This window comes from Pimephales promelas, chromosome 17 (assembly GCF_988280905.1).
Source record: "Pimephales promelas chromosome 17, fPimPro1.hap1.1, whole genome shotgun sequence".
Lineage (NCBI taxonomy): Eukaryota > Metazoa > Chordata > Actinopteri > Cypriniformes > Leuciscidae > Pimephales > Pimephales promelas.
Genome location: NC_142785.1, coordinates 825,136 through 852,903, shown reverse-complemented (window position 1 = coordinate 852,903; position 27,768 = coordinate 825,136). Strand labels below are relative to the sequence as shown.

The following is a 27,768-nucleotide window of genomic DNA, read 5'->3' as shown; positions in this document are numbered from 1 at the left end:
ACTCGCCCTGAACTTTCACCCCCCCGTCTAAACTTATCCAACACCCACCGGGCCGAACCACAGCCTCAGAAGTGGGCTCGACCTCTGGGAAACTCTGATCCACTTTCCCAACACACACTTCCTTTCACAAGCGCCTCTGCATGGGAATGGGAATCACACCGGGACGCTGCGATGAGGCAACTTTCCATTTTTAACATGCGGGCTGGACACTGAAGTAAAGAAAAACAAGTGTAAAAGCAAGACGAAATGTAGCCAGACGGATTTATACCATCGCGTTTCCATTTCTGCATCGAGCTTCTTCTGGAATAGTTTTTCTTTTTTCATATAATATTCCCTAAGGGATAAGGCAACGATTAAATCGCATTCAAAATAAAAGTTTGTGTTTACATGATATATGTGTGTGTGGTGTGTATAATTATTTTGTATATAAAAATACCCACACATGCATGTATATATTTAAGAAATATTTGCATGTATATACTTTATACATTTATACATAATTAATGTTATGTATAAATATAAATATTTGATATATTAAGAACACATTTTTCTTAAATATATACATGCATGTGTGTGTATTTATATATACAAAATAATTATACACACCACACACACGTACAGATCATTCATGTAAACACAAACTTTTATTTTGGATGTGATTAATCGCGATTAATCGTTGCCCATCCCTAATTCCCACCCAAAACATCAAAGAATACTGAAAAAATAATTGTAAATAACCGTATTCAACACTGATAATAATCATAACTGTGTGTTGATCATCAGACCCTCATATTAGAGCGATTTCTGAAGGATCATGTGACACTGAAGACTGGAGTAATGATGATAAAGCTTTGATCACAGGAATAAATTACACTTTACTGTATTAAACAGCCATTTAATATTTCATAATATCACTGTTTGGTATTTTTAATTAAATAAATGCAGTTTTGGTGAGCAGAAGAGACTTTTAAAAACACAAAACATAGTAATAATCCCACACTTTTGAACGGCAGTGGATATATTATTATTATGCTGTAATATAATGCAAATATTCGTGATTATTAGAAAACTGACAGTCACTGCCACAGTTCTGCTGTGTGAGATATGAGTCGATCCACAGCGCTCGCTCGAGAGAAGGCAAGACTGAACACACTTCAGAAACAAGTCAGTGAAAATTACGGTATTTTGAGAGCATTTGCCCCTGGGTAAGTCCACGCTGCCAACATTTCCTCAAAGCAACCGTTCGACTCAAACATCAGCGTCTATATATACAAATTAAACTTCCTCTGCGAGAGATAGAGAGGAACAGGTTAGGGAACTAACTTGTGATTTTTTGCATATACATTATATAGATTCACAATGGTCAACCGTTTGGCTGATTAAAGGGTTTGTTCACCCAAAACTGTCAACTCTGAATAGTTGAACAAAGTCGTTATTTTTGTTGTTGGTTTTTGACAGAATTTACATTTTTGGGTGAACTATCCCTTTAAGTGGCTCTCTCTCTCGATTTGGAAAACTAGTATGACAGTAAACTATGTTTGACAGTGATTCACCCATCAACGGAAGAAGGCAAACAGTCTGAAAGTCCAAAATCAGTTTCGGCAAAATGGATGCAAACAATTGAGATTGGAATATACTACTTTGATTATGATTATGGCACGCCTGAAAATGTATCTGGTGTCACACTTAGATCACTACAACCACTGGTTCTGTTCACCATGTACAGTCAAACCAGAATTTATTCAGACACTTTCTCACATTATCAGTTTATTGGCTCTAGTTTATAAATATGAGCAGAACTCAGTTCTCAGATCAGTGTTTGATATTTGACTGGTTTTGTCCGTCCTTCTGTTGGACTCTCACACATGAATTATGTTAAATATTTCACAATTACATAATACCAGTTTAGCTCAACCAGTGACCAAGCAATGCTTCATGTTGTTCAGTGTGTGTGTAAAAAGAGCAGAAAACACACTTCAGCACAACATCATCAGCTCAAACTGGAGGAATCACTTTTGCTCCCAAATTTGAAGAATATTTGGGTGTAATATGTCACAGTTTACTTTATTTTGCTCTCCTCACTTACAGAAATGAAAATGAACTGGTGCCTGAATACATTTTCGATTTGACTATATATTTGTAAAGCCTGAATGAAATCTGCTCATCAATATAAAGATTAAACGGCTCGATTCGTATGGATTTATTTCACAATATCTTTATGAACTTTGAAGCCATTTGACAAAGATAATGGGGAATGTTCTTGGTGTAATTAGTTGTCTAATCTGATAATACGGTGTCAAAACTAAAATAAACTGACGCGTTACACAATATCAGAGCTGCTATTAACGGTTTACGGTCATAGCGGGATTAGTGAGTGATGTAATCCATAACAATGACTTATGAATCTGGCACAGAAAGGGTTAACCGCGGGTAATCTCACTCAAACCACAACACACACACAAGCTGGAGGATGCTGACGTCACTTGACAAGTATGGGATCAATTAAACACACACACACACACACACACACACACACACACACACACACACACACACACACACACAACAAACCCTTATGGTCTGAAACTTTTCCTCTCATCGTTCTCTTTCAAGAGCTAAAAATGGAAATATAGTCAAATGAACTCCAACTTCAGTTCATCTCTCTAACACACACACACACACACACATCTAAAAACGTGTGGCGAATCGAGATGGCCACTTATTTCACAATCTCCAACAACAAACTCATAAAGTGCCTGTAATCCTGAAAAACACTAGTTATTATAACCCGTGGCTTAATTAAAAGTTTCCTCTAAAGCGCTCTAGCAGAAAATAATGCCTTCTTACATATTCCCCTCAAGTGTGTGTGTGAAACATTGAGAACATTGAAACATCACATGTCAAATGAACCAAATTTCAGAAACTTTGAAACCCATTACTGAAAACTAAACTGATGCTTTTTGCACTTAAAGATATAGAATACATATAATGTTTACACCAGTAAATACACATGTATCTTGTTTCCCTCTATCAGAATTGCATAAAACACACCAATCTCTGTGTAGAAATAAAACAATGTTTTCATGTTTCAACATTCGTTATATCCCTGTAATTTGGCTCCAAATCTCACATGAAAACGGTAATTTTGACCCTCCTCTCTCCAGTATAGTGGATTACTCAGTCAATACACATCCCTGACATTAATATTTTGGCTTTCTGCTTCATTTATGCATTTCTTTCACCAGACAAAAAATGACCAAAATCAAAAATAATTGGCTCGGGCACTTCTGGTTGAGTTGGCATGGAATGACCCAAATCTAAATGGTCGTAAAAAGTTGAAGTTTAGAGATCTGTATGAAAAATAACATATTGAAACAACTTAATTAGCAAAATGGAAACAAAACATTTCAACTGTGATACATGAAACGTAACGCAGGCTGGTTATATTCCTTATATATTGTTGCTTTGAACGGTTACGTTTACACAATATTAAACATATTTTCTTTTAATTAAAAAACTTTACTATCTTTAACAAATTAGGCTAATAATAGATTAATACACTAGAAGATATAGTTCGAAAATAAGCAGAGATTGGAATTTTCGCAAGAATGGAACGTGGTTCTGACCAATCAGAACTCAGGAGTGGAGCTCTGCTGGCTCCTGATTGGCTGATACAATGTTCCAAACGTTCCAAGCCACAACAGAATACTCAAATAGACTAAATATATTGGGTAAATAAATAACATATTTTCCTTTACAGTAAAAAGCCTTGTGTCAATCCCTGTCATGACACACTAGGCCAAACCCTTTCTAAACAAAACGGGGTGTTGTTGATTTAGCAAAAGGCTGATTAGTGGTGACTGCAAACTGATCAATAAAGAGCTGTCAGCTAATGAAATCAATAATCAGTTTCACTGCAAACATGATCACTACTGCATTTTACCAAATTATCATTTTCACCGATTTCTTTCTGCCACAAGTCACAATTATGAGATTATAGTCGAAATTGACAATTCATAATTATGAGATGAAATTGACATATTGTGAGTAATAATAATTGAGATAATAGTCGAAATGATGCCTTACTAATCACAATTAAAATGAAGTCATGAGAAAAGTTGAAATTAAGATAAGTCAATGTATGAGAATTTCGATTTCCTATGTTACCATATCGAACCATTTTCATCTAATTATGACAAATCTAAATTGTCATATTTTTACTGCCATAATTGTGAGATTATCACAGAAATTCAGTTAAATTTCGAATAAAAAACACTTCGAATTTTTATCTCCTATTCATATTAGTATGTCACTGTTTCATAAATATGAACTATTTTCTAATACGGGCTTCCATAATTCGCTTGTTCACAGAGAGAATTCGAAGTGAAGCGAGTGACTGAAACGCGTTCACACCTGATTGAGATCCTGGTCCGTCAGCAGATGCAGTTCTCGAGGCTTGAAGCAGTTCTGACATTTGCTTTTGTTGAAAATGTTCGCTTGAAATTTCCTACACGTGTTTTCCTTCGCACTCGACATCGTATTCCTGTGTTTGTGCGCGTCTCAAAATCCCAACAGCGACAAGAAGACCGTAATAATCCCGATGCTCTTTCATCCGATTCTTGACACGCAAATCATGATCAGCAGCTTTTTTTACACCTCGATATCTCCCGTCTTTGCGGACTAGTCCAACAGCAGCAGCAGCAGAACGTGTAGTTTATATAAGCAGATCTCTGGGTAATGATGTGGTTGGGTTCATGGCCTGCCTCACAAAGCGACTCTCTAATCTCATTTCTGCGCGAATCAATGCTGGAATTGTGCAAGCGGTAAACAAAGCGATTATTTCACGTGTTCCTCAGCGAAAATTAAACTGGATGTTCTAGGAGGTGATGGAAAAAAAGGAAAAACTGGAGGTATATCCTGGTTTTTAATCCCAAAGGCAAATTCTCTCTCCGGCTCGAAGTTTAACGTTAGTTAGCGTCAGTTAGCTCGCTAATAATCAAGCCTCTCCCGCTGCTCGTTTAGCGGAGCTTTAAAAATCCCTCTGTTCGGTGAACCTGACATTTTATCCTCCTCCGGTTCCGTACATGTCTTCTCTCAGACGTTACGGCTCCATGGTCTGCGATAAACGCCTGGTTTGAAGGCTTTTCCAGGGCGAACAGGGTCTGTTTTCTCTCCCCTCAGCCGCGCTCGAGCTTTCCCAATGGAGGGAGGTCGCGAGCCGCTGCTGGAATTTCTTCTGATCTCGCGAGAGTTCGGAGCGCGAGAGCAGGACTGATCTCGAGATATTGGAGATATCCACCCTGTGGCCCCTACTGAGGGAGCATGGAGGAATGTTCCCTCAAAAGTCACGAATATGACATACACATTTTAATTATGAGGAAAACGTTGAAATTATGACATACTAAATCCTAAGTATGTGAAATTTAAAAAATCGAAAAATTATGGCTTTTTATTTTGTCATAATTTCACTTTTCATCTAACTTAGCAAGTCATAATTTCGATTTTTTTTGTCAGAACTATGGATTTTTAAATCATACTTTCTACTTTTTATGTCATAATTTTGACTTTTTTTGTCACAATTGATTTTTTTTAAAGTCATACTTTCGACTTTTTGTCTCATAATTAATTCCAGCGTTATATAATTTCGATTTTTGTGTCAAAATTAAAAATCTTTTTACATAAGTATGACTCCAGTCATAATTTCTACTTTTTGTCATAATTTCAATTTTATATGCCATGATTGACTTTCTAAGTCATATCTGTAGCTAATATCAAAGTTTTGTCTCATAATATTGACTTTGCATTATATAATTTTTACTTTTTATGTTATAATTAGGACTATTTAAGTCAAATTTATACTTTTTGTCTCATAAATCTGACTGACCATAATAATTTCTGTCATGATTATGACTTTTCAAGTCATACCTGTAGCTATTTTCAATTTTTTGTCTCATAATTATGATTTACCAAAGTGTAAAATTCAGAGGAATATACATTAAGATGAGATCTGGAGTTAAAAAGAAAAAAATATATAATTATGCAAATCGAAAATGGAAACTTTTACTTTCTATAAAGAAAACATTGTCACAAAACTCCATCTTTGCAGATACACACATTCACATCAGTCATTTCAATACAATATAAAATTTGATGAAGTATTTCTTATTATAAAGTACTTGATGCATGCATTTTCAAAACATTAAATTGAACATTAATTCCTATTTAAAATGGTTTGATCTTTATTGAGTTCCATTCAAGAATACATTTTGCTGGAAAAAGATGTTTGACTTGGCAATCCTTTGAAACCCGTATATATATATATAATTAATATGCATTTAACAATATTGTGCATATGCATTATCAATAAAAAAAAACCAAACTCCTAGCCATAACACTAATGTTTTTGAAGGACAGCCTGAAATAATGTGTTTCATGAAGTCAGTGTGTGTGTGTGTGTGTGTGTGTGTGAGAGAGAGAGATGTGTGTGAGATGCCTCTCTACATGCCTTCAGTGTTCACACTCTCACACACACACACACACACACACACACACACACACACACACACACACACACACACACACACACACACACACACACACACACACACACACACACACACACACATACAAGCTATTAAAAGAGAGTTTCCCGACTGAATGAAGGAGGACGACGGGCTTCAGTCGGTTACAGGAAAGCAACACACATTTGCACTGAACTCTGGTTTAACTCTTTACGCTCACTGTAAGTACACTGAGAATTACACAGATTACGCTCGCCTGAGGCTTCCTGCGGTTCACACTATATATATATATATTTATATGTATATATATCCGCATTGTAACCTGTGCCTGCTGCTTGTGTTGGACTGAAATGTTGTGTTTAAATGCAGCTTGTTGGTTAAATCATGACATGCAACAATGAGGAACATTATTCCTTCACACATGTCCAAATATGAGCTTCTTCTGTGTCGAGTGTCAGTGATATTTATAGAGCATGTCTCAGACCCTGGGAATATTGACACACGCTACTCTATATACAGATCATCAGATCTGTTCAGCTTTTTGTGATTGTTAACAATCATTTCTCAAGACAAAAGCATTTCATGTTGAGGCACTTGGTCAACATTCAGAATCGTGTTGTTTATATATATTAATGCACATGAGACAGAAACATAAAGCCCTTCACTTTAGTGTATTACAATAAGGAGCATTAGTGAACATGCACTATAATAATGGACAATACTTCTACAGCTTTTATTAATCTTAGGTAATATTAATTTCAACACTAATACGTTATTAAAATCCAAAGTTGTATTAGTTAACATTACACTCTAAAAAATGCTGGGTTGTTTTAACCCAATTTTGGGTCAAATATGGACAAACCCGAAATGTTGGGTTAAAAATGTTATGTAAAAATTTAACCCAACGGCTGGGTTAGTCCATATTTGACCCAAAGTTGGGTTAAAACAACCCAGCATTTTTTAGAGTGTAGTTACTGCACTGTGAACTAACATGAACACACAATGAACAGCTGGATTATTATTAACTAACATTAACAAAGATTAATAAATACTGTTACAAATTATGGGTATGTTAGTAATGAACCTTGTTAGTCAAGTAATTATTTCAATAATGCTTTAAACAATATGGTTTCAAAGCAGCTTTACAGTAATAAACAGAAAAGTAACAGAATCAATGATGCAAACTTCATCAAATGAGACAAAGTTACTGTAAAGAAGCACTAAAAAGACAATAGTGTCATTGTTCAGATCAATTCAGTTTAATAGTTCAATAATTGTGAAATTAATTCGTTTCCGCTATATAGGCAGCTCTTGAAGACAAGAGTGTCATGATTCAGTTCAAATTCTCATCAAATCCATAATAATACTGAATATCTTTTAACTTTAACGTGGCATTGACAAAAGATGCACTGAAAGTCACTGATTGAGTTCTTCTGAAGGATCGTCTTTAAAACAGAACAAATGATGACTGGATTTTCATTTTTGGGTGAACCGTCTCTTTAAATGTAGCCTTTAGAAATAATGATGCATCATCACAGCATTCATTGGGCTAGTAGTTCATTCCTTAATAATTTTAAGATTTTATGTTTTAATAATGACTATTTAAGTCATTCTCAACTTTCAAATGTGACAATATGACTTTTTAAGTCAACCTTTTTCATAATTTTGACTTTTTATGTCATAATTTCACTTTTCATCTCATATATGACTTAAAAGTCATAATAATACTTCACAAGTCATATTGCTTAGCAAGTCATAATTTCTCACAATTCTGACTTTTTGTGACATAATCTCGACTTTTATGTCATAATTTACTTTTGAAATCATATAAGTTCACTTTTGATCTCATGAATATAATTTAGCAATTCAATTTTAGCAAGACTTTTAAAAAGTAAAAATCGACTTTTTAAGACATAATTTCGAAATGTTGTCTCATCTTATTAACTTTGCATGATATAATTTTTACTTTTTATGTTATAATTAGGACTATTTAAGTTATTTTAAATACTTCTTTTCTCATAATAACTTTGTATTTCGTAATTTAGATTTTTTATGTCATAATATGACTTATAATAATACTTCACGTCACATTACTTAGCAAGTCATAATTTCGATTTATTGTAATAATTATGACTTTCTTTCTGCTTATGTCATAAATTTGACTTTTACATGTCATAAGTGTCTAAGTTATCATTTTTATGTCATGATTATGATAAAAGTCATGACTTTTATGACCTTTTGTCTTAGTGTGTCATCATAAATAATAATCATAAACATAATCATAATTTTCCAAAGCATAAAATTCAGAGAAATATACATTAAGATGGGATCTGGAGTAAAATAAATAAACATGTACTATGTATAAATAAATACAAGGTGAAGGCTTCGAGTTGAGCCCGCAGGGTCGACAGTGGAGGTGCTTCACAGTGTACGCAGCCCACTAATCCAGGATGGACTCACTAAAAAAGGATACTCGACGCCAAATAGCGTAGCAGGCACAGAGGACTGAAGGTGACGTAGACGGCTGGCTTCTTCAGGCACTTTCCTCTGCGTGCTGGTCGCTAGTTTCGGCGGCGGATGGCTTCTCTCTAAACTTCGCTGTAGATGATGAAATCAGTGATGCAGCTCGCGAGCCTGACTTTTATACGCTAAGCCACCCCCCATTTTGGCGGGCTGTGATGCGTAGAGGGCCCTCATTGGGCGTGACATCACACGTGAGGCTGCAGCATTTACCGCAGGGCAGCCAATGGGCACGCAAGATAGCCTGCTCTAGGTCTGCTGCACTGCGTTGACAAAATATGAAAAATTAAGGATCATGTTTTGGCTTCAATATCTCGATAAAAGATGGTTTTACCAGAGAATGTCTAATTGAAGAGAATCGGCACTGGCTGGTTACTTCCGGGTTCTGGACCGGCTGCAGTAACGCGTCTCTGTCCATGCGGGGGCGCTCGCGGTCGAGTGCAGAATGAATGGGAGTCAATGGGGTTTCACCCCCAGAAATCCACTTTTCTCAGGATGTCATTTTTTGTCAAGTAATTTGAAAGTTGCATTCAAAAGGGAGGGCTAAGATAATACACTCAGCTGAAAATTGCATTTTTAAGTTCACTTATCTGTTCTAAAACTGTGATGATGTCACACAATAGCAGAATGCTAGCGTGATCCGGCCAACAACGGCCTAACCTGTAAGAAATCAAAAGGACATAAGTACTCGTTCATTCGACTTTTGGCCTATAGTCTATATTGAACGTGCGGAATCAACAATAAAATCGATGTTAATTTAACGACAAGCAGGTGAAAGAGACACATTTAGCCGTTTAGCCCCATAGACTCCCATTCATTCTGCTCTCGCCCGTGATCACCCCCAGTGGAATTCTGATGGAACTGCAGCCAAGATGATCCACAATAGGGCTAATAGGAAGTGCCGAGGCTCTCCGTTAGACGGGCTCTGGTTTTACCCGTAGCGTAAGCAACTTATGCAATACGAGAGAACCTCTCGTAAGAGAACTTTAATTTTCCATATAGGCCTATACCCACATTATAAAGTGTAATGCCCTGCATGGCTTCAGGACTGTGTTGTGTGTGTCCCGCAGATGGGTGTCCCGTCCGTCATGGTGCTGCCGCTGCTGATCGTGCTGTTCGCCGGACTCTACTACCTCTACAACGAGGTCATGCGCTTCATGTCCAAGTCCACGGTGCGGAACCGAGTGGTGGTGATCACCGACGCCGTGTCCGGGATGGGAAGTGGTAATGGTTCATTAACACTCGATTAATCACTTATTCACCACAGAATTCAACAAAGCCAGTATAATATTTACTATATTTTAGTTTGACAATGTGTCTTATTTAATGTTTTCTATTTTTAGGGGATTTTACTGTACTAAATTATATTTGTGCCGTAGCTAATCCATTTCTTCACTTTTTGAGCATTGATTGAAGATTTATGATAACGGTCATAAACCTTGAATGCTTTGGAGCAACAGAAGTTTAATCTTTTTTTAAAATAGAGACACATGGATCTGAAATCTAAAGTAAATTAGACCCAGACATCAACTAGTGTCGGCCCAGATCCAGCCCATATCCGGTACATGTGGAATCCACATGGATCTGGGCCCACACCAGTTGCTGACCGGGGAACCAATGGCTTCAGTTTTTATTTGAGTGTCTGCTCTGTGTTCTCCAGTGTTTCTCCTCTGATTGACTGTGTGTTGGTCTGGTGTCGGTCTGTGTCTCGGTCTGGTGTTGGTTTGGTGTTGATCTGTATGTTGGTCTGGTGTCGGTCTGGTGTTGTTCAGAGTGTGCCAGACTGTTCCACGCCGGCGGGGCGAGGCTGGTTCTGTGCGGGCCCAGCTGGGACAAGCTCGAGTCTCTGTACGATTCGCTGAGCAGTGGATCAGACCCCAGTAAAGTGAGTATGACAGTACAGCACAGAACTCAATCTTACAGGGATAGTTCATCCAAAAATGAAAATTAGTCCATGATTTGCTCACCCTCATCCTAGGTGTAGACATTCTTCTTCAGATGAATACAATCAGAGTTATATTAAAAAATGTCCTGGCTCTTCCAAGTTGGGCTTAGACTTAGTGGAATCCGTATGTTCATTTGGCCGGAAGCAAGTTATTTTTCTTATACAAACGCATGAAGGCCTTCAGAAGGCCTCTATGAACCCCTGGAGCCTGTGGAGCACTTTATGATGGACAGATGCACTTTTATGATGACAGATGCACTTTTATGATGGACACACTGGACGGAGCGAAACACACACGCAAACCTCTCTTTCTATTGAACCTGTGGCTTCTGTGGCGCTGTGGCAGACGGCTGCCTCTCCGGTAGCTCCTCAGTTTTTAGCTCTTTTAGCTCTTTTTAGCTCTTTTTAGTGCTTTATATTTACTTTTTTCCTTATTTATTTATTTATTCATTTTTAAATTTTCTCGCGAAGAAAGTGCTCTATTTATCCTATGGATATTTCCGATCTTAAAATGCATCCAGGAGTTAGCTTTCTCACTCACTCAAGGGAGGAATTGCTGGCTCTGCGCACGAAAGGACGAGCCGGGATACGGCACTCTATACCGGCGGAACTGAGGAGGAGACCCAGGGGCTGCAAGGCCGGGGCTAAGCTAAAGGCCGAGCAAGTGGAGAATCGGAAGCGCTATAAGCCATCAATTCCCTCCGTAATCATGGGGAACGTGAACTCGCTGCCAAATAAAATCGACGAGCTGTCCGCGTTGAACAATCAGCGGATTTACCGTGAGATCAGCTTGTTCATCTTCACGGAGACATGGCTAAACCATCTTGTACCAGATGCTAATGTGGACCTGCTTGGATTCACTGCTGTGAGAGCTGATAGAGACACACAGGCAAGTGGAAAAAGCAAAGGTGGAGGACTCATTATGTATGTTAACAACCGCTGGTGTAACCCAGGACATATTTCCGTAAAAACATCCTCATGTTGCCGGGACCTCGAGCTGCTAGCCGTTAGCCTGCGGCCATATTATCTGCCGAGGGAGTTCAGTCATGTGATCACGCTCTGTGTTTACATCCCTCCGAGAGCGGACGCAGACGCTGCTTGTGAGAAGATCCACTCCGTCACAGCAGTGCTGCAGACACAGCACCCTGAGGCCTTTATGATCATCTCAGGGGATTTTAATCACGTAACTTTGGACTCTACTTTGGCTGTTTTTCACCAGGTTGTAGATTGTCCAACAAGAAACAACAGGACTATTGATCTCATGTATGCTAATGTGAGGAATGCATACAGAGCGACCCCCCTTCCCCCATTGGGGAAGTCTGATCACAACCTGGTTTATTTACAGCCACTATACACTCCCATGGTCCAAAGACAACCAGTAACAACTCGTACTAGTAGGAGGTGGACCCCTGAGATTGAAAGTGCCCTGAGAGACTGCTACAACATTACAGACTGGGATGTGTTGATCGACTCGCACGGAGAGGACATAGAGGGGATGACACATTGTCTGACGGACTACCTGAACTTCTGTGCAGACGTGGTCTCCCCCATCAAGACTGTCCGTTGTTACCCTAATAACAAGCCATGGGTAACACGAGAGGTCAAGGCTGTCCTTAACAGGAAGAAGGCTGCCTTCAGGAGCGGGGACAGGGAGGCCATGAGGACAGCACAACGGGAGGTGAAACATTGTGTGAAGGAAGCTAAGGACAATTACAGGAGGAAAGTGGAGGAGAAACTGAGGGAGAACAACATGAGGGAGGTCTGGGATGGCGTGAGGACTATCACAGGTCATAACACAAAGACAAAAACTATGGGAGGGACAATGGAGATGGCCAATGAGCTGAATGACTTCTTTAATAGGTTTAACCAGCTCATGCCCTTGTCCCCCCAACCCTCACCCTCACCCCCACCACAGCAATGTCTTCTTCCCCCTACACACTTCTCCCCTGATACCACTATACCCCAGTCTACACACCTCCCCTCCGACTTTGCAATACCCTCCTCCTTTACACATTTTTCTACCAACACCACATCACCCCCACCCTTATCAGTACAATCCCCGCCTCACATCACCACAGACCAGGTCAGGGAACAGCTGAGGAGGCTCCGGCCCAGGAAGGCTGCGGGCCCGGATAAAGTGTGTCCGAGACTGCTGAAGACCTGTGCTGCTGAGCTGGGGGAGCCGCTCCAGCGGATCTTCAACCTCAGCCTACAGCTAGGGAGAGTGCCTACCCTCTGGAAGACATCCTGCATCGTTCCAGTTCCCAAGAAGAACAGGCCAAGCGAGCTGAATGACTTTCGACCGGTGGCACTCACTTCACACCTGATGAAGACATTTGAGCGGCTCCTCCTCAGCCTCCTCAGACCCCAGGTGCAGCACGCCGAGGATCGCCTGCAGTTTGCATACCAGCCAAAGGTTGGTGTGGAGGATGCCATCCTTTACATGTTACATCGGATCCACTCCCATCTGGATAAGGGGAAAGGCACAGTGAGGATACTTTTTTTGGACTTCTCCAGTGCCTTCAATACCATCCAGCCACCCATACTTCGGGACAAACTGGTCAGGATGGGAGTGGACCACTTTCTGGTAGACTGGATCAGAGATTACCTCACGGACAGGCCACAGTATGTCAGGCTGAAGGACATCATGTCTGACACCGTGGTCAGTAGCACTGGAGCCCCTCAGGGCACAGTGCTGGCCCCTCTTCTCTTCACCCTGTACACCTCGGACTTTTGTTACAATTCGGAGCTGTGTCATATACAGAGGTATGCAGATGACACAGCCATTGTTGGGTGCATTAAGGGTGATAGGGAGGAGGAGTATAGGAGTCTGGTGGGGGACTTTGCTCTCTGGTGTCGCACTAACTGCCTACAGCTCAACACCACTAAGACAAAGGAGCTGGTCGTTGACTTTGGGAGGTCCAGATCAGATCCGCAACCGGTCCTGCTGGAAGGAGTTGAGGTGCAGGCAGTCAAATCATACAAATACCTCGGATTGTGGCTGGATAACAAACTGGACTGGACAACACACACAAGCCATCTGTACAGGAAGACACAGAGCAGGCTGTATTTCCTGAGGAGACTGCGCTCTTTTAACATCTGCAGCAAATTGCTGTGTATGTTTTATCAGTCTGTGGTTACCAGTGTCCTCTTCTACACTGTGGTGTGCTGGGGGGGCAGCATATCCAAGAAGGACACCAATAGGCTGGATAAACTGATCAGGCGGGCCGGCTCTGTGATCGGCATGAAACTGGATTCAATGGTGATGGTGGCAGAGAGAAGGATACTGGACAAACTGCTGGACATTATTAATAATGCCAGCCACCCCCTGCACACCATCATCAGTAACCAGAGGAGCCGGTTCAGTGGACGGCTGCTCCTTCCCAAGTGCCGGACAAACAGACTGAAGGACTCCTTTGTTCCTCATGCCATCAGACTCTACAACTCCTCATTAGGGGGGAGGAGGAAATAGGGTAGAGAGGACGATAGGATAATATATATAAATACATATATATCTATCTGGACTTGCATTAATGCCTGGTCACTTTACTTTATCGCTCTAGCACTTTAATACTGGACTCAATACTTACACTTTTTAATGGTCTTTTTTTCTTTTTGTTGATTTTTTGACTATTATTATTATTGTTAATTTTGTTGTTTGTACTGTCTACTGTTTATTCTCCTTCTCTTTTCTTGCTAAAACTGCTGCTGGAATTTTCAATTTCCTTTTGGGAGTCATCCCTAAGGATTAATAAAGATAAGTCTAAGTCTAAGTCTAAGTCTAAGATGCACTTTTGATGATAGATGCACTTTTATGATGATAGATGCACTTTTATGATGGATAGATGCACTTTTATGATGGATAGATGCACTTTTATGATGGATAGATGCACTTTTATGATGGATGGATGCACTTTTATGATGGATAGATGCACTTTTATGATGGATAGATGCACTTTTAAGATGGACAGATGCACTTTTATGATGGACAGATGCACTTTTATGATGGATAGATGCACTTTTAAGATGGATAGATGCAATTTTATGATGGGCAGATGCACTTTTATGATGGATAGATGCACTTTTATGATGGACAGATGCACTTTTATTATGGATAGATGCACTTTTATGATGGATAGATGCACTTTTATAATGGACAGATGCACTTTTATGATGGATAGATGCACTTTTAAGATGGACAGATGCACTTTTATGATGGACAGATGCACTTTTATGATGGATAGATGCACTTTTAAGATGGACAGATGCACTTTTATGATGGACAGATGCACTTTTATGATGGATAGATGCACTTTTAAGATGGACAGATGCACTTTTATGATGGACAGATGCACTTTTACGATGGACAGATGCACTTTTATGATGGATAGATGCACTTTTAAGATGGACAGATGCACTTTTAAGATGGACAGATGCACTTTTATGATGGACAGATGCACTTTTATGATGGATAGATGCACTTTTATGATGGACAGATGCACTTTTATGATGGATAGATGCACTTTTATGATGGACAGATGCACTTTTATGATGGATAGATGCACTTTTAAGATGGACAGATGCACTTTTATGATGGACAGATGCACTTTTATGATGGATAGATGCACTTTTAAGATGGACAGATGCACTTTTATGATGGACAGATGCACTTTTATGATGGATAGATGCACTTTTAAGATGGACAGATGCACTTTTAAGATGGACAGATGCACTTTTATGATGGACAGATGCACTTTTATGATGGATAGATGCACTTTTATGATGGACAGATGCACTTTTATGATGGATAGATGCACTTTTATGATGGACAGATGCACTTTTATGATGGATAGATGCACTTTTAAGATGGACAGATGCACTTTTATTATGGATAGATGCACTTTTATGATGGATAGATGCACTTTTATAATGGACAGATGCACTTTTATGATGGATAGATGCACTTTTAAGATGGACAGATGCACTTTTATGATGGACAGATGCACTTTTATGATGGATAGATGCACTTTTAAGATGGACAGATGCACTTTTATGATGGATAGATGCACTTTTATGATGGGCAGATGCACTTTTATGATGGATAGATGCACTTTTATGATGGACAGATGCACTTTTATGATGGACAGATGCACTTTTATGATGGACAGATGCACTTTTATAATGGACAGATGCACTTTTATGAGGATAGATGCACTTTTATGGTGGATAGATGAACTTTTAATGTAACTCTGATTGTATTCATCTGAAAGAAGAATGTCATATAAATCTAAGATGGCTTCAGTGTTAGTGAATCATTTTTGGGTGAACTAACCCTTAAACATCAGAACGGCTTCACATTCTCACTTTGATCATGCAGTCTCTTCACTTTCAGGGTTTTTCTAGTTCAAACCGTGTCTGTGTCTCTGTCAGCATTTCTTTCTCTGTCATGAACAATAGCAGGATTTCCTGACAGCTGAATGTCCACGAGTCTCTTGAAATGCTGTTCCTCTCCGCTGCATCACAAACAACATGTTAACCATTTATTTAGCCAAAATCACATACTGCCACGAGCAATGGTTACACTTTCAAATGCTATTAAAAAGTCAAACCTATTAAATTATGACTGCAGTCTATAAAGACATTAATCATTAAAAGCACTCACTGCTAGGCTAATATGATAAAGAACACAGCAGAAAATAATGTTGGTGCAGTAAAGATATATAAATATTTACAAAAATAAGTATTTTCCTTTTTTAAAGTTTACTATATATATTTGGGATTAAAGTTTGGGATTGGTAATATTTTTTAATGTTTTTGAAAGAAGTTGCTTCTAAAGTCTTTTATTTGATCAAAAATATAGTAAAAACATTAATATTGTGAAATAATGTGGACTGTTTTCTATTTTAAATTGTAATTTGTAATTGAAATTTTTATTTCTTTTATTACTGACCCCAAAGATAATTGAAAGATAATCTGGTTTCCTTCTATCCGTCCTCCCGGTTCCGCAGACCTTCACACCGAAGCTGGTTCTGCTGGACTTCAGCGATACGGAGAGCCTGTCGGACTCGATCGCGGAGATCTGCGAGTGTTACGGGTGTGTGGACGTGCTGATCTGCAACAGCAGCATGAAGGTCAAAGCACCCGTGCAGGATCTCTCCCTAGAGATGGACAAAACCGTCATGGACGTCAACTACTTCGGGCCCATCACGCTGGCCAAAGGTACACTGCAGAACATGATCGGGATTTAAAGGAGTAGTTCACTTTAAAAAAAAACTTTTGCTGATAATTTACTCGCCCCCGTGTCATCCAAGATGTCCATGTCTTTCTCTCTTCAGTCGAAAAGAAATTAAGGTTTTTGATGAAAACGTTCCAGGATTTTCTCCATATAATGGACTTCAATGGGGTCCAAACGGTTCAAGGTCCAAAAGACAGTTTCAGTGCAAACTACAAACTGTTCAAAGGGCTTTAAACGACTCCAGACGATGAATAAGGGTCTTATCAAGCGAAACGATCACTCATTTTATAAATAAACAACAAAGTTTAAGTTTTATAAGCTCAAATGCTCGCCTTGCTCTGTTCTGTGACACGCGTTCGTGACTCTACTGTTCATCAAAATGAACAAATCTTTTTTCAAGTTGTGACTCGAAGGGTCCTTGATAAGACCCTTATTCATCGTCTGGAATCGTTTAAAGCCCTTTGAACAGTTTGTAGTTTGCACTGAAACTGTCTTTTGGACCTTAAACCGTTTGGACCCCATTGAAGTCCATAATATGGAGAAAATCCTGGAATGTTTTCATCAAAAACCTTAATTTCTTTTCGACTGAAGAAAGAAAGACATGGACATCTTGGATGATAATAAATAAATAAAATGCTATGGTGATAAACTGTTAATTGGTTAACAGAAAGTTTATGGTGAATAACTGCGATAGATCTAACCAAATACATTATGTTATTTTACAGTAAAATACTGTTAAATTTACAAGTTTTGGAAGTGAAATATGAACGATTTAAAATTGACCATGTGTGTTACCATGATGGTGTTTAGTCTATATATTAATAATAACTTACAAGTGGAAAATCTGTTAGTAGTGATCATGTGACTCACATCTCCACTGTGATTGGTGGTTGTCAGTCTACGTATTACAATGGTACAAAAGAGATATTAATATTTCAATAGAACTGTAAATAAACATTATATCAGATAGAAGTTTTTTTTAATACAGTAAATTTAAGTTACGTCTGTAAAACCTAAAATGTAGCTACCGTATTTTTACAGTAAATTTCTAGCAAACACACCTGCCGTTTTTTAACCGTAAATTTATCCGATTTTTTTTTACAGTGGATGAACGTGGCCTTGATTTATTGGTGGAATGATGATAAAACGAGTTGCTTGTTTGTTGCAGGCGTCCTGCCGTTGATGATCACTAGACGGACGGGTCAGTTTGTGTTGGTCAACAGCATCCAGGGGAAACTGGCTCTCCCGTTCCGGACCTGCTGTGAGAGTCACTGAAACACCGTCACATGAGTCTTTCCTTCCTGTAGTCGATCACTGTATCCCTTAAAAGTCATCTTTGATCACAAAAATGTTTTTTCCTTGAAAAACATTCTTCTTGCCTTAAAATATCTTGAATGTAACTCGACACCCTTGCCTCATTTAGTATGCGCGATTCTATGAATATGCAAATGAGTCACTCAGAGATCCACTGGTTGTCGATCACACGTTGATCTGATTGGTTACAAGGTGGTTTGTGACGTCAGAAACACCAGCGATTTCAAAGTCTTTGGTTCACTGCAGTTTTAAGGAGGAAATACTCAGCAATGCTGTCCACTTATCAACTTAAAGCAGATTAAAAACGCCACATACACACATAAACAACATTAAACGCTGGATTAGAGTGAAACGCTTCTGGAACAAGAACAAATGTGGGCGGGGCTTGATTGTGTCTGTGTGGAGTTGATTGGATGGTGGTGGTTTACTATTGGTAGATCTCATTTGAGTGACAGGTTGCCCCGCCCACATCATCAGAGAAGAGAATTTGCTGTTATTTTGATTTAAGATTATCAAGAACATTAATGATGTGCACAAATCAATCATTTCTAATAAACACTGCAATATTCCATAAAAATAAAAAGAATGGTCAATTTTGATTTCTGTGTGTTGAAGACGCTGCCTCCAAGCATGCGGTCCAGGCGTTCTTTGACTGTCTAAGAGCGGAGGTGGAGGAGTACGGGATCTCCGTCAGCACCATCAGCCACACCTTCATCAACGCCACGCCCACTGAGGCCACCGAAGCCCCGCCCACCAAAGCCCCGCCCACCAACCCCCTCTGGGCCTGTGAGTGAAGCGTCCGTCACTGACTCGCTGTCGAGTGGCAGCAGGAACACACAATTACCTGAACTTAGTCGTTCAGTTTGTAAAGCAAAAATGCTGGAATCCACCCTTTTGTACACCTGGTTCCGGACACACCTTTGCTGAAAATGAACAATAATTGAGTCACGCACCTTCTGTTGGATACACACCTTCAAAAACACAGTGAACAAGATTATAAGGGATCATTACAGTGTTGCAGTTAGAAGTGATTCATGATTTTCCGTGAAGTATGCAGAAAAAATGTGTGTGTGTGTATGCGTGTGAGAGTGTGTGTGTGTGAGAGAGCGTAAGTGTGATTGATATTGTGTTTTTGGAAGAGAGAGAGAGATTGTGTGTGTGTGTGTGTGTGAGAGAGAGAGTGTTAGTGTGTGATGGAGGACCTCAAAACTCGCTTAAAAATTCTTTATTTTATATATATATATTAGGGCTGTGCAAAAATTAATTGCGATTAATCGCATCCAAAATAAAAGTCTGTGTTTACATAATATATTTGTGTGTGCTGTATATAATTATTTTGTATATATAAATACCTATGCATGCATGTATATATTTAAGAATTATTTGCGCTTAAATTCTGTATATATATATATAAATACATAATCTATATTATATAAATATAAATATTTTATGTATGAATAACACATTTTCTTAAATATATACATGCATGTGTGTGTATTTATATATACAAAATAATTATATACTGTACAGCACACACAAATATATCATGTAAACACAGACTTTTATTTTGGATGCGATTAATTGCAATTAATTGCTGAACAGCCCTAATATATATTTATATATATATATATATATATATATATACATATATACACAATATATATATATATACACAATATACACACACACTCACACATTTTTCCTGCATACTTCAATGAAAATAATGAATATATCTATCTATCTATCTATCTATCTATCTATCTATCTATCTATCTATCTATCTATCTATCTATCTATATATATATATATATATATATATATAGTAATCATGAAAAACTGGAAAAAATAAAGAAAGAAAAGTTTTATTAATCAAATCGCTAAAAAATGGTAGGCTATATGACAAAATTTTAGCTTAAAAAAATCATGTTTGTTCAGAACATTTGTGCAGGTTTTGAACAATCAACGGCCTGGAAAACATTAACCTAATCTATAAAAAAAATAAAATAAATGCAATCCCAGAATGCACTGCGACAAGCTCAGGCGGTAAAATAGAAAGCAGACGATTCAAGAGAATGTTTAAATGTATTCAATTCTGACAAGTATTGATTAGACCCAATTATTTGTCATTTTATGTTCATGAGAGGATCAGTTTGTTAGTTTATTATTGGCATCAGCAGTGTGAAGCACAGACTCCATCAGACACGTGTAGTTTAATCGTGATTTGGATCCTTAATCAGATAACCTTCTTCTAACGATAATATAAAGTTATCTGGTCTTTAATAACGTTCTCAAAACATCAGAACAAAAACACTTTTTATATATCGATCATGGAGCGCTTTTGTCTGAAATGTTTTAGTTCGAGTTTGTCTAACAACTATATCGAGTCCAAGCTAGTTTAAACTGATACTCGTTTGTTTTACTTCCGTTTTCGCAGTTTCCCCTGTTAAATCCAGTCACTCGTTCCCACGGGAAAGTGACGTCACTGCATCCCCTCACCAGTAGGTGGAGACAAGTGACTTGTCATTGAATCATTCATTCGTTTCATTCATTCAGATTCGTTCAAAAACACTGATTCATCCAGTAAGGAAACATTTATGAATGAGACATTGAATCATTTAAAAAAATAATTAAATTAATAGACTCAGCAATTAACATTTTGTCAGAAACTCTTGAATGTTATTTTGTTTAGTCGTCCAGGGGAATCGTGATCTCTGTTTTAAATCGTGATTCTCAGTTCGTTCAGAATCGTGATTAACTGAAAAAAGAAAGAAAAAACTACATTTTTATTTCATCTAGTTAAGAACATGACGATGGACTAAAATAACTAACTGAAATAAAAATGAAGGCTGTGTTTGGGAATGAAGTCACTGACTGTGATTTGTTTCTCGAGTGTATTTTGTGTGTAAAAAACTATAAAACAAAAGCCTCTGGTCGTGTAATGGTAAAGCGCGATTGACCCGCTGTGTTTCAGATATCTCCAGATGGCTGCACACCCACGGCGTGAGTCCCGGGAGTCTGGCGCGGGAGATCGTGAGGACGGTGGACCGGCAGAAGCGCGAGGTGCTGCTCGCGCACCCGGTGCCGTGGCTCGCGCTGCTCACGCGCGCGCTGGTGCCCGGATGCTTCTTCGCGGTTGCGTCCGCGGGCGTGAGGGACGGGGCGGCCGAGCAGCTCAAGTAGACGGATGAGGAGCAATGGACGGAATAGAGAGCCTAAGCCCCTCCCCTTCCGGTCGACCACCACTGGACCTTATTTTGGAAAAATATTGTATGGTAGACAATGGCGAGAGACAAATATTTTGATCTCGTTTGAATTGTGCTCTTAATTACTCATATGATGTTTGTCAATTTAAAAGATCCATTTTAAAGTAAAGAAAGTCGCAGTTTGATGTAAAACCCGTTGAGGTATAAGACTGTGAAAATACGTAATTACAAAGACTACAAACACATTTTCTCTCAATGAATGAAGCTAACTTTACTGAGGCTATTGTCTGTCATTGTTTCTACAGTCTTACGTTATAATCGTAACGTTACGCCGTCCTACCTGAGTGTTTTGTACCAGACACCACACACACACACGAGCAGCGGATCTCACTCGTTGTTTCTCTTCCTGGGAGATGTAGTTCATAGAGCGATTTTCACATAAAACTAAATGTTACTCTTCTGTTGTATGACAAACTGCAACGGTTTTGACTTTCAGAATTATCTTTTAAATTGACAAACATCATATGTGTAACTGAGGGCACAGTTCAGACGGAATAAAAAGATAAGTTGTCTCTCGCCATTGACTACCATTCATATTTTTTCCGAAATAAGGTCCCATGAGCCGGAAGCGGAGGGGCGGGACTTAGGCTCTCCACAGGTCAATAGAGGAAAGATATAAAGGGGCGGTTCATTAGGATTTCACTTTTCTAAATTTAGTTAGTGTGTAATGTTGCTGTTTGAGCATAAACAACATCTGCAAAATTACAATGCTCAAAGTTCAGAGCAAAGGGAGATATTTATTTTACAGTAATTGCTTTTTAAGGACTACAACAGGGTGGTAGTGACATCACTAACCCTAAAATTTACATAAGCCCCGCCCCCATGAACACATTTATAAATTATCATGACAGAATATGCTAATCAATGGCTAGAAGGTAGTAAACTCGACATCAGCTGCATAAACTCATCAACTAACCGTTAAAATGTTGTTAAGATGTTGTCTACATGTTGTCTCTCCATCTTTGACTGCGGTTTGAACTTAACAAGTTTTTTTTAAATTAAATTTCAGTGTGTGTTATTAGACAGTTATTATCACACAGACACACACTGAAAATACACACACACACACACACACACACACACACACACACACACACACACACACACACATGCTTTTGAAGCTCCACCCACTGTGTTGGTAGCAGCAGCTCATTTGCATTTAAAGGAACAGGCACAAAAAAGGGACCCTCAAAAAGCGACCATTTTAATATCTGTGGGGTATTTTGAGGTAAACACACACTCACACACACACACACACACACACACACACACACACACACACACACACACACACACACACACACACACACACACACACACACACACACACACACACACACACACTCTGGGGACATCAGAGGGCATTAGATCACCCCTTTAAATGATAGATCTCATGTTTTCCTACATGTTATGTTTAAATATGCACTCGTTTGCATACATGTTCTTAATTGGTCTATTCGTAAAATCATGTTATATAAATCAGGCGAATGATGTATGAACAAACTTTCAGAAGATAGGAATAAAATGTGTGTGTAAAGCTGCTATTGTGGAGATTTCTGACTCAAACTCGTCTAAAAGAAGAGAGAGAGAGTGTCTGTGAGACTGTGTGTGTGTGTGTGTGTGATAGAGGACCTCAAATCTGAAAATTAAAAATAAAATTTTAAAATAAAATTTCTTTATATTTTTAGATGAAATTTTTGAATTTTAGAATAAAATTCGCCTGCTTTTTTAATCTGGGCATTTAATGCAACACTCTTTACCTGAAATAAACTTTTGAAAATCAAAAAATACAGATGTACTGTAAACAATAAATCTTGTGCTGTGACATTATTTCAGTGTATATTATAAATCCGTGTCACTGTGTGCGTTTGTGTTGATCCAGAAGAGTTCATGCTCATCTCAAGGGCAGAAGTGTCCCTGTGCACTATGAAGGGCTCATCATGCCCCCTACAGGCCACCGGAGGAACACTAGCACTGCTGTCCTGCAGGGGGCGCTAGAGCCAAACACACACTGATGGATCAATGACACACACAACCATTCAACAACACACAAACACACACACACACACACGTGCTTGATGAGGCGCACTGAACTCACTGTGTCAGGCTTTCATAAATCATATCAATAATACACGCGAAACAATGTAACTGTGTTATTGCCGTACATAAGGGATATTTCAAACACAGAGAACAAGGCTTATTGTATTATGATTTAATTGACAGTCAACTGCACTTTTATGTTAGTATTGTTGGTAAATTGTTTATAAATGATCTACATATTTATATTATGACTTTATATTTTTGCCAACGTTTTTGTTTTCAAAGTGATTTAGTGTTTATAATGAGCTGAGAAGCGTATTATAGTCCGGGTGCCCCGTGTGAGTGTGTGCGGTGCTGCTGTCGGGGCATGTTGTCACAGCGTGATTCATGAGTTTTTTACAATCACTTCGCTAATATTTTCAGAACCTTGATGTCATTTTTCACAACTCTCACAATCAATGATCAAAATGCACATTTTTTTAAAAACTTTAACCCAAAATTTTAACTCAACATTCATTTTTCAAAACTTTGATCATTTGCTCAACATAAATCAAAATATATGTTCCTGTGTGTGTTTCAGTGTGTGTTTCTGTGTTTCAGTGTGTGTGTGTGTGTGTGTGTGTTTGTGTGTGTGTTTCTGTGTTTCAGTGAGAGAGCATTGTTGAGGATGAGTAATACACTTCTGAGGCAGTAATAATCCCGCATGAAGGATGCTGATGAAACACAGAGGTCAGATGCCTGACGGCACACACACACACACACACACACACACGTCACTCACACACGGCAGCGTTGTAATGAACACAGTCTGTTATGTTGTTATGTAAATTGGCGGATGAGAAGGTCCTTGACTGGAGTTGAGTCCAGCTGGCCTCCGCGAGTCCTGATGCGACGGGTCACTCACTCCACGGGGATCTGACCCGCTCACACACACACACACACACACACACACACACCGACAGCTGAATGGATCATGCTAATTCACCGCACCTTATGTGTGAACATTAACATTCGGCTGGAAAGTGACACAAATGTATTTGTGAGTCTGTGAACCAGATCTTGGTTTATTAGCTGAGCCAAGCGTTCTTCACCACAACTACAGCAAGACGTTTGCAAAGAAACCCTTCAAAGATATAGACCGAACATGTGACACACACATGCATGATGATGTCACCATTTACACACATTCACATTTGTGTAGTTTACACAGAGACGAGACCGGTATCGTTTTACAAAACTTGCACTTTACAACGGCGCTGTCGTGTAAATAACCAACCAAACGTTTTCGGTTGGATGGATGGATGGATGGGTGGATGGATGGATTTGATGTATGTATGGATGAATGAATGGATGGGTGGATTTATTGATGGATGGATGTGATGTATGTATGGATGGGTGGATGGGTGGATGGATGGGTGGATGTGATGTATGTATGGATGGATGGATGTATGGATGGATGTATGGATGGATGTATGGATGGGTGGATGGGTGGATGGATGGATGGATGTATGGATAGGTGGATGGATGTGATGTATGGATGGATGGGTGGATGTGATGTATGGATGGATGGGTGGATTTATGGATGTATGGATGGGTGGATGGATGGATGTGATGTATGTATGGATGGGTGGATGTATGGATGTGATGTATGTATGGATGGGTGGATGTATGGATGGATGGATGTGATGTATGGATGGATGTATGGATGGGTGGATGTATGGATGGGTGGATGTATGGATGGGTGGATGTATGGATGTGATGTATGGATGGATGGGTGGATGGATGGGTGGGTGGATGGATTGTTTTATTGGATGGGTGGATGTATGGATGACTGGATGGATGTATAGACGAATCCGACGAGCGTACTTGTGTAGGCTGCCATCTTGTGGCGACGCCATTACTGAGCTGTTACACCGGCATAGACATATGCACCGGTATGTAAACAAACCTCGGTGATAAGGTGATAACGCACCCTTGATGACAGCTACAGCCAGGCAGACTTGTTGGGTTGATGATGTTAGACATTGGCCTCCAGTCACAGATGAAGGTACAAACGATCTTACAGATTATTTATGAAAATAGCTTGGCAAGCGAGCTAGGCTAACTTTTGCTACCGAGGAAACTAAAAAAAGATCTGTCCATTTGGCAACAATAAATAAATAAATAAATAAATGAAATCAAATAAACAATTTCATGTTTTTCATTTGTGTCCATTATTTATTTCATTTTTACATTGCAACGGGCATGGGTAAGGTAACGTTACAGCTAGAAAGTATACATAATATCGACCAACTACTGTTTTTAAACCATGGAAAGAGGTCAATATAACAGCAGGAGAACAATTATGTCACATAACGTTACATTCAGATCAGGAAAGCCATTTAATGACCATAGCACGTAAATTGAATAGAAAAAATAACAAGAGAGGAGATATTGCTGATCACTATATCACACATTTATTATATATTTTTACTTATGTCATTAAATAATTGTTATTATACGCGAATGTCCACGTCTTGTACTCGCCCAGGAAATCTGTGTTTACCGTACGGCACCAGACAGGGGCAGTCGACCCGGGGTATTCACAATGTTTTCTCTTCAAAATTGAAATTTTACTGCCACCATTGAAACAATTTATAACGGAAACTGTTTACCCACTCGACATTATACAAGGGCTAACGTTGTAACGTTAGTGACAGTCGTAAATCGCGAGCTTTTTATTCCAGTGGACGCAAGTTGCAACTAAAACAATAGAAGGCAATGGCGCAACGCTACCCAGCAACAGCTCAGTAATGGCGCCCGCTTACTTCCGGTAGTTTCGCCGGATTCGTCTATAAAATATTCTTTTTAAAGTGATCGTGTCTGATCAGTGTCTTCATGAAGCTTGCGCTGTATAATGGAGTGATGTCTGACTCTAGATCTGCAGTGTGTGTGTGTGTGTGTGTGTGTGTGTGTGTGTGTGTGTGTGTGTGTGTGTGTGTGTGTGTGTGTGTGTGTGTGTGTGTGAGCGTCAGACGATTAAAGGTTTTCCTCATCCTCTGTCATCCTGTCCTGGTGTTTTGGTGAATGGACTACTAAAAAAACGCTGAGTGTGTGATGGAGTGAGCGAGAGACACTGACACACGAGCTTCTGCTGAATGGGGGAAGTGTGTGTGTGTGTATGTGTGTGTTCAATCGTGTATGAAGAAAGGAGCCTCTTATTAATATTTAAAGGCTACATTTATTGACAGCTCGTCGCTTTAATGAATCCCTGCAGTGGAGGCCAATCCAGCTCTTTACACCCGCAGACTGCACACCTGAACCACACACACACACACACACACACACACACACACACACACAGGCGATGTCCTGGTGTGTGTGTGTCGCGTTCGGATGGATGTTCTCATGGAAGCTGGAACTCGATCGCAGATCTTCATCTCCTCCTAATAAACATAATTTTCTATAGCGCCATTAACAAAGATTAATAAATACTGTAACAAATGTGTTGCTCATGTTAGTTCATGTTAATTTATAAATTACCTGATGTTAACTAATGAACCTTATTGTGAAGTGTTACCGTAATAATAAAAAAACTTTATTTTCTATAGCGCCTTTAAACGTTACATCTGAAAACGCTTCACACAAATAGGAAAAAATAAACGTTAACTGCAACAATATATAAAAAAGCATTCATAAAAGAGAAATACTTTCAAAAATACTATACAAATATAAAACGTTATCAAAACAAATCCATAATGAACTGCTCCAGAGAATCGTGTTTTGTCCGTCAGGACTCGGACAGTCCCTCCCTCTCTCTCTCTCTGCCTTTAGTCTTGTGTTAATGATGCTCCACTAATTACAGCATTAATTACACTAATGGCAGACATTATGAAAAACACAAAAAACTGAATCACTCCATCCAAACAAAGGGAATCTGACGCCTGCGTT

The 27,768-nt window shown here is 39.1% G+C and overlaps 2 protein-coding genes across 5 annotated transcripts in view; one reads left to right on the top strand and one right to left on the bottom strand.

Annotated features, from left to right (window-relative positions):
• Nucleotides 1-5,235, bottom strand: part of mpripb (myosin phosphatase Rho interacting protein b) — a 57,346-nt gene extending 52,111 nt beyond the window's left edge. The window contains exon 1 of one of the 3 annotated variants that reach the window (XM_089121742.1): nt 4,414-5,235. In XM_089121742.1, the coding sequence (XP_088977868.1) occupies nt 4,414-4,536 (123 nt within the window). In that variant the 5' untranslated portion in view covers nt 4,537-5,235. The remainder of the gene's footprint in view (nt 1-4,413) is intronic. The other 2 variants (XM_039653683.2, XM_039653685.2) reach the window with 2 other exon arrangements.
• A 1,417-nt stretch (nt 5,236-6,652) lies between these two features.
• dhrs7cb (dehydrogenase/reductase 7Cb) lies at nt 6,653-21,803 on the top strand. 2 transcript variants are annotated; one of them, XM_089121739.1, is made up of 7 exons: nt 6,653-6,742; nt 10,112-10,265; nt 10,814-10,926; nt 16,995-17,205; nt 18,390-18,482; nt 19,151-19,321; nt 21,507-21,803. In XM_089121739.1, the coding sequence occupies exons 2-7, from the start codon at nt 10,112-10,114 to the stop codon at nt 21,713-21,715; spliced, it is 951 nt and encodes a 316-aa protein (XP_088977865.1). In that variant the 5' UTR covers nt 6,653-6,742; the 3' UTR covers nt 21,716-21,803. The 2 variants fall into 2 exon arrangements, with proteins under 2 accessions (XP_088977865.1, XP_088977867.1); XM_089121741.1 differs by lacking the exon at nt 6,653-6,742 and adding an exon at nt 9,918-10,016.
• Nucleotides 21,804-27,768: the final 5,965 nt, after the last annotated feature.